The sequence below is a fragment of the Leucoraja erinacea genome, chromosome 1 (genome assembly GCF_028641065.1).
Source record: "Leucoraja erinacea ecotype New England chromosome 1, Leri_hhj_1, whole genome shotgun sequence".
Lineage (NCBI taxonomy): Eukaryota > Metazoa > Chordata > Chondrichthyes > Rajiformes > Rajidae > Leucoraja > Leucoraja erinaceus.
Genome location: NC_073377.1, coordinates 44,504,478 through 44,520,861, shown reverse-complemented (window position 1 = coordinate 44,520,861; position 16,384 = coordinate 44,504,478). Strand labels below are relative to the sequence as shown.

General features: G+C 43.6%; 1 protein-coding gene across 1 annotated transcript in view; it reads left to right on the top strand.

Moving 5' to 3' along the window:
• LOC129696183 (potassium/sodium hyperpolarization-activated cyclic nucleotide-gated channel 1-like) overlaps positions 1-16,384 on the top strand; it is a 285,651-nt gene that overhangs the window by 199,394 nt on the left and 69,873 nt on the right. Inside the window, exon 5 of the mRNA XM_055633797.1 lies at positions 4,740-4,886. Coding sequence (XP_055489772.1) covers positions 4,740-4,886 — 147 coding nt within the window. The remainder of the gene's footprint in view (positions 1-4,739; positions 4,887-16,384) is intronic.

The window sequence follows — 16,384 nt, the reverse complement described above, 5'->3', positions numbered from 1 at the left end:
GGTTCCTGTACCTTCTACCTGAAGGTAGCAGGGAGATGCGTGTATGGCCAGGATAGCGTGGGTCTTTGATGATACTGCCAGCCTTTTTGAGGCAGCGACTGCGATAAATCCCCTCGATGGAAGGAAGGTCAGAGCTGATGATGGACTGGGCAGTGTTTACTACTTTTTGTAGTCTTTTCCTCTCCAGGGTGCTCAAGTTGCCGTACCAAGCCACGATGCAACCGGTCAGCATGCTCTCTACTGTGCACCTGTAGAAGTTAGAGAGAGTCTTCCTTGACAAACCGACTCTTTGTAATCTTCTCAGGAAGTAGAGGCGCTGATGAGCTTTCTTGATGATTGCATTAGTGTTCTCGGACCAGGAAAGATCTTCAGAGATGTGCACGCTCAGGAATTTGAAGCTCTTGACCCTTTCAACCATCGACCCGTTGATATAAACGGGGCTGTGGGTCCCCCTCCTACTCCTTCCAAAGCCACAATCAGATCCTTGGTTTTGCTGGTGTTGAGGGCCAGGTTATTGCGCTGGCACCATATGGATAGTTGCTCGATCTCTCTTCGATACTCTGACTCATTCCTATTATATATTTCCCCTCTCTCTTTAAATCAATGTCCTCTAGTTCTTGATTCCTTAACCCTTGAAGAAAAGACTGTGCATTCACCCTATCTACCCTCATAATTGTATATATACCTATAACGTCACCTTCATTCTCCTATACTCCAGGAATAAAGTCCTGGCCTGCCCAACTTCTCCCTATAACGCAGTTCCTTGAATCCTAGCTACATATCAGGTAAACCTTAGAGGGTAATTGATTGAACATGAAAAGTGGAGGTCTGAGATTTTTGAGGAACATCCAGTTGCAATTGGCCACATTAAAAGGACAGTTGCATGCAAATGCTTGCACTTTTGTAAAGTCTTGCCTGAAACTTGGATTTCATGTTGAAAGGATAGATAGAGTACCTGGTGGTCATACTTTTAGTCCCATTTGTATTACAGAGCTACATTCAATGATAGCACAGACACAAGAGACTAAAGATGCTGGAATCAGGAGAAATAAACAGTCTGCTGGAGGAACAGTCTGCACAGATGCTGCTCGACTCGCTGAGTTCCTCCAGAGGTTGTTTGTCATTTCAATGATGGTTGTTTTTATAATGTAGAATATTTCCCTCTTAGGATATGTAACAGTTAGAACTCAGGACCCTTAAGCTTAAATTAGCACCAATGAAAAGACAGCAAAAATATACTGGGCTTTACCACCGGTTCTCTTCACATGATTGTATAAACAGTGTGAATGTAAAAGAATGTTAAAACAGGCAATGAAACGAGATTCCCAAAGTGTAGACGGTGAATTAATTATTTTGTTTGGAGAGATTGAGTGTGGAAACACTTCAGCCCACTGAGTCCATGCTGACCAACAATTACATTGGTTCCATCCTACATTCTAAGGACAATTTACAGGCCATTTAAACTACAAACCTGCAGATCTTTGGAATGTGGGAAAACCCACGTGGTCACAGGCAGATCGTGCAAACTCCGTACAGAGAGCACCTGTAGTCAGGATCGAACCCAGGTTTCTGGTGCTGTAGAGCATCAACTCGACCGCTGCACCAGTGTGTCGCCAAATAATAAGGTATTATTATCATTGTAGGTTTTGTTTAATCGTGTTTCTCTTCAGCATCTGAAAGGAAAATATTGTAAATCCTGATGATAATGGTTAAGGTCAAAGTTTTGTGATCGACCTGGAATTGTATATCTCCATTTTAAAAGTTTAGTTTTAACCTCATGCCAAAATAATGCAGTTTCTACAATTTAAAGTTATAAATTGTAACAGGGCCTTTGGTTACACTTGTCCATGCTTACCAGGATGTCCCATCTATATTTAGTCCCAATTGCCTGTGTTTACCCCATATCCCTCTAAACCTTTCCCATCCACGTACCTGCGCTTTTCCAGATGTGCTGTAAACATTCTGATCATACATGCCTCAACTATTTCCTCTGGCAATCTGGACTACTCTTCCCACCCTGCATCCTGTGAGGACTCCATCCCCTACCAATTCCTGCGTCTACGCCGCATCTACTCCCAGGATGAGGTGTTCCACACCAGGCATTGGAACTGTCCTCATTCTTCAGGGAACGGAGGTTCCCCTCCCCTACTATAGATGAGGCTCGCACCAGGGCCTCTTCCATACCCCGTAACACTGCCCTCTTTCCCCATCCCCCGACTCGCAACAAGGGCAGAGTCCCCCTAGTCATCACCTTTCACCCCACTAGCCGTCACATACAACAAATAGTCCTCCGTCAGTTTTGCCACCTCCAACGTGACCCCACCACTTGCCACATCTTCCCATCTCCCCCCCCTGTCTGCTTTCCGCAAAGACTGCTCCCTCCGTAACTCCCTTGTCAATTATTCCATTCCCTCCCGCACCACCCCCTCCCTGGGCACTTTCCCTTGCAACCTCAAGAGATGCTACACTTGTCGCTTTACCTTCCCCCTCACCTTGACCTCCCGCTGGGTCCCACTGTCCTCCATCAGCTGATCTAATCGGTGGAACCAAGCAGGCTTCGATTGTTTCACCCAGGTGCGACAGAGGTCCACTTGCATCTCCCATTCCGGCGACCCCTCGCCCTGAGCAGCTCCATAGCCGAGCAAAACTGGAAATTTGCTTTTACCGCTTGGGTAGTCTGAATCCAGTGGCATGAACATTGAATTCTTCCAATTCGTAGCCCTTGCTGTCTTCCCCTTCTTAGCTCTCCCTCAGCCCTCGGGCTACTACTCCTCCTTTTTCCTTTCTTCTCTTACATCTTTGGGACAATGTTCATGCCTTCATGGTGATGTGATGGACGCGGGGGTCTGGACCAATCGCTGATAAGTCCTGCCCCCCCCCCCAGCAACGTCAAGTCCGTTATTGGACATTTCTGTTGAGTGGCTGTCGGTCCTTTGGCCTGTAGGCGCAGCCGCCTTTCGGGTAGGTGGTGTTTCGACTGAGCAGCCATTCGATAAGTTTGCTTTTAGGCGACACAGCCTTTCGGTTCGTAGGCGTTTAGGCGTCCTGCGCTTTCGGTTAGCTGGCATTTAGGCGTCCCATCCTTTCGGTTAGTAGGCATTTCGTCTTCAGACTCTTTCGGTTCATTTTCGCGTTTCGGCCTCGTTTCTTTGGCTTCGGCTTCTTTGCTTTGGCCTTTTATCTGTCGATGCCGCGTCCACACACATCTTGTTTCATATGACCCCCACCCTTTGTGGGAAAAGGTTGTCCCTCAGGTTTCTGTTAAATCTGGACCCTCTCACCTTAACCCTATGTTCTCTGGTTCTTGATTCCCCTTTCCGCTAGTGAAGGACTCTCTACATTCATCCTATCCATCCCCTTCATGATCTTACACCCATCATCTTCATTTGCTTCAAGTCCTAGCCTGCCCAACCTCTCCCTACAGCTCAGGGCCTAAAGCCCTTGCAACATCGTCATAAATCCTTTCTGCACTCTTTCCAGCTTAAATACATCCTTCAAAGCAGAACACAATACATCCTTGTGCAGAACACAATAGTCCAAATCCAGCCTCTCCAACATCTTCTAAAACTGTGACAGCATGTCCATTTTCTATACTCATTACCCTCACTGTTGAAGGCCAATATCCTGAAAGCCTTCTTGACCACCCTATCTACTTGTGATGCAACTTGCATGGAAATACCCTAGACGATATCTCATTTCCTATCCTGCACTCCTAGATCTCTCTTCCAAAATGAAACACCTCACACTAATCTGCATTAAACTCCATTAACCATTCTTCAGCCCACTTGCCCAACTAATCAAGATCCTTCTGTCATTTTTGTTAACCATCTTCCAGATCTACGATCTACGATATAACCCACTTCAATGTCATCTGCAAACTGAGGCACACCACTAGTCACATTTGTCCCAGAGATTGTGAAGTTTAAGTTCTGGTGGGAAAAGTTGTGGCAGGAGATTATGTTGGTGAAGGAAAAAATGGAACTTCAAAAATCTGATTGGGATATCGAGAGGTGTAATGATGGGCAGTGGATAGTTGACAGTCAAAGTTGGCTACCTTGGGTGGAGAAGGTGTCAGAGTCAGTTTGCTACTGATGGGTGGTCTCTCTGCTTGTGGGGAGGTCGGAGTCTGCTGATGGAGAGGACTAAAGGTGACGTGCAGCATGAGGCGGGTGATTTCCTGAGGAGTTAAAAATAACTGAAATAGAGTAACTACTTGGGTCAGATTCCCAGATTTAGGTTGGGAACTGCTACAGGTGGAGACCTTTGAATAGCTTGTTCTGGAAGTTCTCAAAAATAGGATCTCTTCAGAACAATGTGTTGAGAGGAATGTCGTAACTCCCATGAATGACAAAACGGCATTTCGTTTGGACCTCTAGGGGTCCAAATGACAATTAAATTGACTCTTGACTCTCTTGACTCTCTTGAAAAGCAGAACATGTCTGCACAAGTGTGATTTGCAAACAGTGGTTCAACGGGTTATTATTTGACTTGGATGTTCACTGTAAGTAAATGATTGTGATACTGAGCATGTGATACAGGAAAAACCAGTGCTACACGTCCTCAATTTTGATCAGTATATTTCATTTTCTGATGAAATTTTCATTTTCATTTTGTTCAATCATTTGGTCGGCATCATAGCATTTTATAAAATCTTAACTGGTTGAGTTTTGTTTCTTCCCTTTCCAGTGCAATGGCAATTCTGCTCATCTAATACAACGTTTTTCTCTTTCTAATTTCAGTACAAGCAAGTGGAACAATACATGTCCTTCCACAAGCTCCCCGCTGATATGCGGCAAAAGATTCATGACTACTATGAGCACCGTTACCAAGGCAAGATCTTTGACGAGGACAGTATTCTGGAGGAATTGAATGATCCACTCAGGGAGGTAACATGCACATTTATACTGTAAATGCATTGATTCAACTGTGCGTGACATCGTAATTTTGTGGTTTGTTTTAATTATAGCAATAATTGTTATTTTTAGCATGTTTTTAATTTAGATTTCTGGGTTAGATAGCTGTAAAGGAAACTTTGAGATTTGTTATTTCTTCAGGACCTGATACAATTCAAAAAGGCCTTTATTCTGTGAGTCAGATATATCGAAGACAATAGACAATAGTCAATAGGTACAAGAGTAGGCCCTTCGGCCCTTCGAGCTAGCACCGCCAATAAATGTGATCATGGCTGATCATCCACAATCAGCACAATTATACAGCCACGATAACTCACGTGCCCTTCAATTCTTCAATAATTTTCAATTCCTTGACCCCCATTGCTTCATTTTTACCATGGACGTCCAGTATCTTTCCGATACGATAGAACTATATTTATCCCAGGAGTGAAATTGATCTGCCAACAGTCATAAAACACAAAATATATGAACATGAAATTAAAGTGATGAGTGGAAAGGATTGGGGATGTGAATAGATTGGGGAGGGGGGTGTCAGTTTACCACATGACAGAAGGGGGAGGAGTTGTACGGTTTGATAGCCACAGGGAAGAAGAATCCCTGTGGCGTTCTGTACTGCATCTTGGTGGAATCAGTCTGTTAGTCAATAATAGACAACAGACAATAGGTGCAGGAGTAGGCCATTCGGCCCTTTGAGCCAGCACCGCCATTCAATATGATCATGGCGATCATCCCCAATCAGTACCCCGTTCCTGCCTTCTCCCCATTTACCCTGACTCCGCTATTTTTAAGGTACTCCACAGGTTAATTAGTGTGTCATGGAGGGGGTGAGCTGTATTGTCCAAGATGTTCCGCAGTTTGAGGAGCATCCTACCATCCAAGACCAACTCCCAATAATCCAACTCCGCCCCAGGACAGAGCCAGCCTTCCTGATGAGTTTGTTAATGCTGTTGGTGTCCGCAGCCTTCGCTGTGCTGTCCCAGCATACAACAGCAAAGAAGATGGTGCTGGATACTACCGATTGGTAGAACATCTGCAGCATCTTGCTGCAGACGTTGAAGGAGCGTAGCCTTCTCAAGCAGGCTCTGCCTTGTACAGAGTCTTGGCATTCCTGGACCAGTCCAGTTTACTGTCATAGAAACATAGAAACATAGAAAATAGGTGCAGGAGTAGGCCATTCGGCCCTTCAAGCCTGCACCGCCATTCAATATGATCATGACTGATCATCCAACTCAGTATCCTGTACCTGTCTTCTCTCCATACCCCCTGATCCCTTTAGCCACAAGGGCCACATCTAACTCCCTCTTAAATATAGTCAATGGACTGGCCTCAACTACCTTCTGTGGCAGTGAGTTCCAGAGATTTACCACTCTCTGTATGAAAAATGTTTTTCTCATCTCGGTCCTAAAGGATTTCCCCTTTATCCTTAAACTGTGACACCTTGTCCTGGACATTTGGTAACAATCTTCCTGCATCTAGCCCGTCCAACCCCTTAAGAATTTTGTAAGTTTCTATAAGATCCCCCCTCAATCTTCTAAATTCTAGCAAGTACAAGCCGAGTCTATCCATAGATATCTGTACTACACCTCCTCCCACCTCTTGCAAATATAATATTCCCTATTCTCAATTCCTCTGCCTCTGACTCATCTGCTCTCAAGATGAGGCTTTCCATTCAAGGACATCCAAGATGTCCTCTATCTTTAGTAAACATAGTTCGGGTCCTACTGTCATAGATGGATCCCTCATCTGCATCTCTTCTGTGTCCCGTAGGTCTGCTCACACTCCCCCTCACCCAAGATGCATCAAGGATAGAGTTCCCCTGTTGCTTACCTTTCACTCCACCTGCCTTCGCATTGAATACATCATTCTCTGACAATTTTGCCACCTTCAACGTGAACCCACCACCTATCACATTTTCCCATCCGCACCCCTTTCCACCTTCCACAGAGATCAATCCCTCCATTTCTCCTTGTTTCACTTATCCCTTTCCCTCTAAACCACCCCCTTTAGGCACCTTCTCTAATCTCATCTACTGCATTCGATGTTCCTGAGACTAAGCATAGACATCTGCGAGACTAAGCATAGACTCGGTGAAGGTTTCACCAAACACGTGCTCAGTCTGCCAATGCCTGCTGGATCTCCCAGTTGCTAACCATGTTAACCCCCCTTCCCATTCCCATACTAACTTTTCTGTCCTGGGTCTCCTCCATTGGCAGAGTGAGGCCACGTGCAAACTGATGAACAGCACGCCTTATTCCGCTCGAGTTTACAACCTAATGAAATGAACAATTTTAGGTAACTAACCCACAATTAACCCACCCTTTTTTTCCTTTCCCCTTGTGCTCAACATGGATTCTTAGATTATAGAACAGTACAGCACAGGAATGCGCCCTTTGGCCGACAATGTTTGTGCTGAACATGATGTCGTTAAACTGATCTCATCTGCATGTACATGATCCATATCCCACTATTCCCGGCACTTCCATGTGTCTGTCCAAAAAATGCCACCATTCTATGTGCATTCACCACCAACCTTGGCAGTGCATTACGGACAACACAACTCTCTGAGTTAAAAAAACTTGCCCTAGACATCACCATTAAACCGTCCCCTCCTACCTTATAGCTATACCGTTTAGTATTGAACAATTCCATGCTGGAAAAAAGGTTTTGTCTCTATCTATGTCTCTCATAATTATGTATACTTCTATCAAGTCTCCCCTCAACCAATGTTCCAGAGAAAATAATGCATGGTGGTCAATCTCTCCTTATAGCTGAGACTCTCTAATCAATGCAGCATTCTGGTGAACCTCCTCTGCACCCATTCCAAAGCTTCAACATCTTTCATGTAATGTGGCGACCAGAACTGTACGCAATACTGCAAATGCGGCCTAACCAAAGTCCTAGAGAGCTCCATTATGTCTTCCTGATTCTAATGTTCAATTACCTTAGTAATGAAGGCAAGCATACCATACTTCTTAATCACCCTATTTGTGCTATGATTTGCACCCATTTCTCCCCTTCCACCAGTCTCTCCACCCAACCCCCCCCCCCCCCCCCCCCCCCCCCCCCCCCCCCCCATCCTCCTGCACCCATATTTATTACGCTGGCGTCATTATTTACATCTCTTCTATCATTATTTCAATGTTTAAAATCTTTTCATCTCTTGCTTTTGTCCAACCATCTACCAATCATCCCCCTATCACTTGTATTCACCTATCCCTTGCCAGGCTTTGTACTGAGTTGGATGATCAGCCATGATCATATTGAATGGCGGTGCAGGCTCGAAGGTCCGAATGGCCTACTCCTGCACCTATTTTCTATGTTTCTATATATTGCCCCACACCGCTCTTCCAGCTCCCCCCCCCATCACAACCCGTTAGACGAAGGATCCCGACATGAAACATCACCTATTCATGTTCTCCAGAGATTCTCCCTGACCCATTGTGTTACTCCAGCACTTTGTGTCCTTTTTTGGAAACCAGCATCTGTAGTTCCCCCCATCAGTCTGAAGAAGGGTTTCGGCCCGAAACGTCGCCTCTTTCCTTCGCTCCATAGATGCTGCTGCACCCGCTGAGTTTCTCCAGCAATTTTGTGTACCTTCTGTAGTTCCTTGTGTCTCCACCAGACAGCTCACAAGGTCAGAAACAAACTTGGGTTCCTGGAGCTGTGGGATATCAATGCCAACTGCTGTACCTCCATGCTACCAATAATTAAATGTAACCAACTGAAATAATTTAACTTGAGGGATAAAAACCTTTCCCACACTATATATACTGACCTCAGGCATTCCCTCTTCTCCTTTCATTTCCACTATCCTGTGAAATACACTTTGAAGTTTTGAATTTTCCTACAACAAAGTTGCAATAACAACACAAAGCTGATTAGGGATTAACAATGCTCCCAGATGAGCCATGGCTGAAATCTGACATAGTAATTATGCCACTAACTGAGTTAGCTATCAGTGCATATGAAAAGTCCATATACTCTCATTGCTTTGCAACTGGGTGTAGTCAATCCATAGCAAATTTGTCAACTGACTTATACAGTCAAGATGACCAAGTATATTTTGTGAATGTGATATTTTATTTACCTATCTATTCCTGATGGTCCAATAGTTTAATTTTCTTCAGGCGCAAACCTGGATTCTTGTCAGATAGGAATTACATTTAATATTCGAGGCAGAGTACAATGTCATGGCTCTAGTTCATAGGATGCTTAGTGATTACACTGGGATTAGTTTAGAAGCAAAATCACGTTACTGTCATGAAAATTTATAACAACTGCAGGAAATTGTAGCTACATAACTTTTATTGGAGAAAAGAATCCTAGGCACTTCACTGTTAGCTAATAGAATTTATACCAACAATTTTTATCCATGTTACCTGCCCACATTTGACTCTTATTCCACGAAACCTTTTCTATCCCTGTACTTGTATAAATGTATTTTAAATGTTGTTATAGTACTTCTCTCAACTACTTCCTCTGGTAACTCGTTCCATATACCCACCATTCTCTGAGTGAAATAATTACCCCTCAGGTTCTTATCTTTCCCCTCTCAACTTAAACAGATGTCTTTTGTTTCTTCATTGTCCAACTATGGGTAAGAGAAAAGAGTAATATATCACCACATCAGCAATGTTGCAAATCTCTCACCGCACCATCGCACCTATCAAAGATAAAACATACTAGTAAGTAATTATGAAAAAAATGTAACAGCACACGAAATGCAACAATTCAGAATTTGGAAGGTCCTGCTGACAGTGGGCTGGGCAGATCATTATTTGCCTGAAACGCGATGATCCCTTTGTCTCCACAGCTGATGCCTGACCCACTGAAATCTGCCAGCAATTTGTCATTTGCTCCAGGTTACTGTTTCTGCGCTCCCCTGTGTGTCCTTCATTTGTTTATTGTTTTTCTCTCTTCATTCATTATAATCCCTTGGTTCTAAAGCAGCTTTCTGAGCTCAGTCATTGGGAGACATGAGCCGATCTCCATATACATTATTCCCAAGTTTAAGGAGGTGTTAATGAGGCCTTGTTGACACAGACCAGCCATTTCTAAGAATGTGGCAGATAATATTCCAATTAACGGCATTTGTATTCTTCAAGATGGTGATGGGTTCAAAAAAACTTATGCAAAGAAACATTTGGTAGTGTTCACATGTCACTTGGTTAGAAATATTGCAAAACATATGAAATAAATTAGTAATGTGAATATGGAATATTTTTTGTTGAGTTACCCTGATATTATATTTTTCAAACTAGATGAGTCTTGATTTCTCTGGAAGATGCCAGCAATTCTGTGGGGAATTGCTAATAATTCTTAACATAATTGCCAACAAGTTCAGTACATGTACGGATTATGAAATCTGCACTTGCAATTTGCCATCTGCAGTCCAGTGCTGAGCACCTCAGGCTGATAAAACTGCCGCATCTCCACAGCAGTTGCTGTGGGGAATCTGCCTACCAAACATGCACTTAGCATAGAAACATCAACATTCACTTGAAAGGAGCCAACCAAGCAGCTGCTGTTGAACTAAGCAACTATAAGGTGTTTTTATTAAACTAATTAAATTCATTGCCTTTACTTGAGGATTGGATAGCTTGGGAATACAAATCTCCAATGCAGGTTATCTAAAGGTCAGTTCCTAGGTTAGAATGTACATCATGTAGATTAGCAGTGAATGTCAGTGCTGGGAATGGAGAGATATGGATCACTTGCATGCAATTATAAGAGGCATATATAGAGTAGGTAGTCAGATAGAATCTTTTCCCCAGGGTGGAAATGTCAAAGACTAGAGATCGTTGCTTTATAGTTAAAGCTTAAGGAGATATATATGAAAATATTTTTAACAAAGAGAGTGGTGGTGCTTGGAACGCACAGGCAAGGGTGGTGGTGGAGGCATATATGATAGTGACATTTAAGAGATTTTAGCTGGGCACATGGATATGCTGGGAATGGAGGGACAAAGGGCCTGTTCCTGTGCTGTACTATTATCTAAAATAGACACGAAATGCTGGAGTAACTCAGCGGGACAGACAGCGTCTCTGGAGAGAAGGAATGGGTCACGTATCAGGTCGAGACCCTTCTTCAGACTGCGCTATTATCTGTTCTATGAGACCGAGTTAGTTTATTTATCTTGACTTTGCTCAGCATGAGTTAACAAAATAGCTAACAAAGGTCAAAAGGGTACTTTCCATAGTTCAGTCAGTCCTGTTTTGTTTGGTTTGGTTTGGTTTAGTTTAGTGTCACGTGTACCGAGATACAGTGAAAAGCTTTTTATTTGCATGCTGGCCAGTCAGTGGAAAGACTATAGGTTGTGGACAAATGGTATTGTGGCAGGAAAACAAGGAAAATTGAAATTAGGCATAAACTATGACAAAGGAGGCAGACCCTGAGAATTCAGATTAAGTGCTGATTTTTAGTTTCCAAGCTGAAAATTTGCATTCACTGCTGGCGTGCAGTGTGGGTCATTATTTTATGCAAAGCTGGAGTCTAGTTTTCTTGTGTAACACAGATATTTTTGTCTAACCTTTGCACAGCCTGACAAAAAAGAGAGGAATTCATCAAAGTTGGCCTTGCTCGAATTCAGATTTTAACTGGTTGGCCCACCTTATCTTTACCCATAACTATTTTAATGCTTCTAGAACAGTGGTCACTTGTCCCAAAAGGCTCGCCTATGGACACTTCAGTCACTTGCTAGTCTAAGACGTTGGTGAGGCCACATTTAGAGTATTGTGTTCACTTCTGGGCTCCATGTGATAGGAACGATGTTGTCAAGGTGGAAGGGGTACAGAGAAGATTTACGAGGATGTCACCAGGACGCGAGGGTCTGAGCTGTAAGGAGAGGTTGAGTAGGCTGGGTCTCCATTCCTTGGAGCACAGGAGGATGAGGGGTGATCTTATAGAGGTACATTAAATCATGAGAGAAATAGATTGGGTAGATGCACAGAGTCTCTTGTCCAGAATAGTGGAGTCGAAGCCAAAGGTCATAGGTTTACGATGAAGGGGAAAAGATTTAATAGGAATCTGAAGGGTAACATTTTTATACAAAGGATGTTGGGTGTATGGAACAAGCTGCCAGAGGAGGTAGTTGAGGCTAGGACTATCACAATGTTTAAGAAACAGTTAAACTGGTACATGGATAGGACAAGTTTGGAAGGATATGGACCAAATGTGGTTTGGTAGGACTAGTGAGCTGGGACATATTGCTGGGACATGTTGGCTGCTGTGGGCAAATTGGGCCGAAGGGCTTGTTTTCACACTGTATCACTCTATGACTCTATGACTTGCCCTTCCCAATTTCCTCAGAGTAGATCAAGTTTCACCTTGTAGGGCCATCTCTCTATTGCCTGAGGAAACTTTTGATAACTGTTGAGACATTTGATAATTTCCACCCTGTCTAAGCCCATGGCACCATCACAGTCCCAGTTTATATCGGGAAAGTAAAAATCCCCAGCAATGATAATCTTTTAGTCTTGCAGCTTCCTGCAATCTCCTGCCATTTTTGCTCTAATAATTCCCGTTGACTATTTGGGGGCCAATAGTACGCTCCCAACTAGGTGATCATCCTTTTTTTAGACATTTCTCAGTTCCACCCATATAGCGTCACTGGACGAACCATCAATAATGTCATCTTGAACCACTACCGTGACATTCTCCTTATTCAATAAAGCTTTAGCTTAAGGACAAATTTGGATTGTTTTTGCTGGAGTGTTTGAGGCAGAGGGGAGGCCTGATAGATGTATATGAAATTATGAGGCGCATAGATAGGGTAGACACTCAGAACCCTTTTTCTAAGATGGCAATACCAAAGACGAGAGGGCATAGTCAAGTCAAGAGAGTTTATTGTCATGTATCCCCAATAGGACAATGAAATTCTTGCTTGCTGCAGCACGACAGAATATTGTAAGCATAAATACAGAACATTCAGTGCGTCTGTATAGCATAGACCATATATATACACATAAATAAACAGATAAAGTGCAATAGGCTGTTATACCAGAGTTTGTTTGATGGCGAGTTTAATAGTCTGATGGCTGTGGGGAAGCAGCTGTTCTTGAACCTGGATGTACCACAGTTCAGGCTCCTGTACCTTTTACCTGATGGCAGTGGAGAGATGAGAGTCTGGCCAGGATGGTGTGGGTCCTTGATGATGTTGGCAGCGACTGCAATAGATCTCTTCAATGGTGGGGAGGTCAGAGCCAATGATGGTCTGGGCAGTGGTCACAACTTTCTGCATTCTTTTCCACTCCTGGACACTCAAATTGCCTAACCAAGCCACGATGCAACCAGTCAGCATGCTCTCTACTATGCACCTGTAGAGGTTCAAGAGAGTCCTCTTTGACATACTGACTCTCTGTAATCTTCTCAGGAAGTAGAGGAGCTGATGTGCTTTCTTTTTAATTGCATCAGTGTGCTGGCACCAGGAAAGATCTTCAGAAATATGCACGCCCAGGAATTTGAAGTTCTTGACCCTTTCCACCATCGCCCTGTTGATATAAACGGGATTGTGGGTCCCTATCCTACCCCTTCCAAAGTCCACAGAGTTCCTTGGTTTTGCTGGTGTTGAGAGCCAGGTTATTGTGCTGGCACCATTTGGTCAATTGGTCGATCTCACTTCTATACTCTGTCTTGTCACCATCAGTGATTCGCCCACAACAGTGGTGTCGTCGGCGAACTTGATGATGGAGTTCGCACTATGTCATTATAGAATAGAATACAATACAATACAATACAATACAATACAATACAATGCAAATTTATTGTCATTTGAGCCCCAGTGAGACTCAAACAAAATTTTGTTTACACAGCCATACAAACAAAGACAATGTCCTACAGACATACACACAATTAAATTCACACAAACATCCATCACAGTGAACCCACTGTGATGGAAGGCAAAGTCTTTTCTCTCCCCTGCTCTCAATTTCTCTCCCGATGTCCAAGCCCCAGGCGGGTGATGATAAGTCCCACGGCCACACAGTCATGAGTATAGAGTGAGTACAGCAGGGGGCTGAGCACGCAGCCTTGAGGCGCTCCCATGCTGATTGTTATCGAGGATGACACATTTCCACCAATACGGACAGACTGTGGTCTGTGGATGAGGAAGTCGAGGATCCAATTGCAAGTCAAGTCAAGTCAAGTCAAGTTTATTCGTCACATACACATACGAGATGTGCAGTGAAATGAAAAGTGGCAATGCTCGCTGACTTCGTGCAAAAAGACAAACAAACAAACATCCAAACAAACTATAAACACAATCATAAACACACACATATTATTTTACATATTAAATATTGGAAGGAAAAACGTTCAGTAAAGTTAGTCCCTGGGATGCAGAGGGATGCTCAGAGTCCCAGATCTGAGAGAATGGTAGCCAGCTTGGAGGGGATGATGGTATAGAATGCCGCGCTGTAGTCAATGAATAACAGCCTGACATATGAGTTTTTGTTGTCCAAGTGGTCCAGAGTGGAGTGGAGAGCCAGTGAGATCGCATCCAGATCGATCTGGGCAAAGGTTAATGGAGATGAGCAGGGCAAGTCCTTTTGTTATACCGAAGATGGTAAGTGCCTGGAAAGTGTTGCTAGAGGTGGTGGTGGAAGCAGATACGATAGTTCTGTGGATGTCTGCGCAGTCTGTGGAATTCTCTGCGTCAGAGAGCGAAGGAGGCGGGTTCTCTGGATGCGTTCAAGAGAGAGCTAGATAGGGCTCTTAAAAATAGCGGAGTCAGGGGATATGGGGAAAAGGAAGGAACGGGGTACTGATTGGGGATGATCAGCCATTATCACATTGAATGGCGATGCTGGCTCAAATGGCCGATTGGCCTGCTCCTGCACCTATTGTCTATTGTCTATTGTCTATAGTTCCATTTAAGAGGCTTTTCGATAGGCACATTATTATGCAGGGAATGGAGTAAAATGGAAAAGTGCAGGCAGATGAGATGAGTCTGAAGGGTTTCGGCCCGAAACGTTGCTTATTTCCTTCGCTCCATAGATGCTGCTGCACCCGCTGAGTTTCTCCAGCATTTTTGTGTGCCGGCAGATGAGATTAGTTTAGCTTGGCATCCTGTTCAGCACAGATATTGTGGGCTGAAGGCACTGTTCCTGTGCTATGCTCTTCTATGTTATTTATTGTGACAATCGAGAGGGCTAAGTGATTTGGCACAGGAAGATTCTCCTGTAATGTGTGACTGGAAACAAATAGCAGAAAAAAATGTGTAGGTAGGAACTGCAGATGCTAGTTTAGACTGAAGATAGACACAAAATTCTGGAGTGACACAGCGGGACGCAGTATCTCTGGATAGAAGAATAGAAGAAATGGGTGACATTTTGGGTCGAGACCCATCTTCAGACTACTGAACAAGTATGATGATAATAGTTACTAGAATTTGATAGTTAAATTAAACAGGGAAGCACAGTTAAATGTGTAGGAAGAAACCGCAAATGCTGGTTTGCATGGAACATAGACATAAAATGCTGGAGTAACTGAGCGGGTAACAGGCTTCCTGAGTTACTCCAGCATTTTGTGTCTAAGCACAGGTAAATGGTTTGTTAATTTTTCTCTATTTTACGTTTAAAATTAGGTTCCAATAATTTAAGCTATTTTAGTCGAGATTCATTTTTTAGTAGTTTTTATTTAATTTAATTATTGATGTCCACATGAACTGTTTTTAAAGGTTTCTTATTCAAGACCTTTGAGAGCAGCAGAGTTTTCTGGGGCTAGGCATGAGAATACACCTGCTGAGGCCCAGTTGATATTGGCAGGCTGCCCCTCTCGAGGCATGATCGTTACTGAAAGACTCAAGATTGATTAAACCACTGCCAGATGTCTATGCAACTGTAGCTAGTAATGGGTGGAATGGAGTGGACCATGGGAGGTGGCCAAATCAAGAGCGGCACAATAGCACCTGGTAAAGTGTGGCCTTACAGCACCAGGGACCTGGTTTCGAACCTGACCTTGGATGCTGTCTGTGTGGAGTTTGCATGCTCTCCCTGTGACTGTGTGGATTTCCTCCAGGTGTTCTGGTTTCCTCCCACATCCCAAACACATTGGCCACTGTGAATTGCCCCTAGTGCGTAGGGAGTGGATGAGAAAGCGGGATAACATAGAACTCGTGTGACGAGTAACCGATGATTGGCGCTCACTTGGTGTGCTGAAGGACCTGTTTCAATGCTGTTTCTTTAAACTAAACTAAGAAATTCTAAAAGAGCAATCCACCCAATTTGTCCACCCTATCTCATAGTTGTGCATTGGAAGGTTGAGCTATCTAGTGAGCAAAAGAACATAACTCAGAAGAGAATATGGAAACAAATAATTAAAGGAAATGTAGGTTTCTTGGGACAGCTCACGTGCCTTATTTATATTTCCTTCCAGTACTTTGAAACTAACAGCACGTTCAGCAATGATGTTGCTGCGGCAACACCTACAACCCTTGATTTAAAAAATAAATATTTTAGCCATTACGTCCTGTT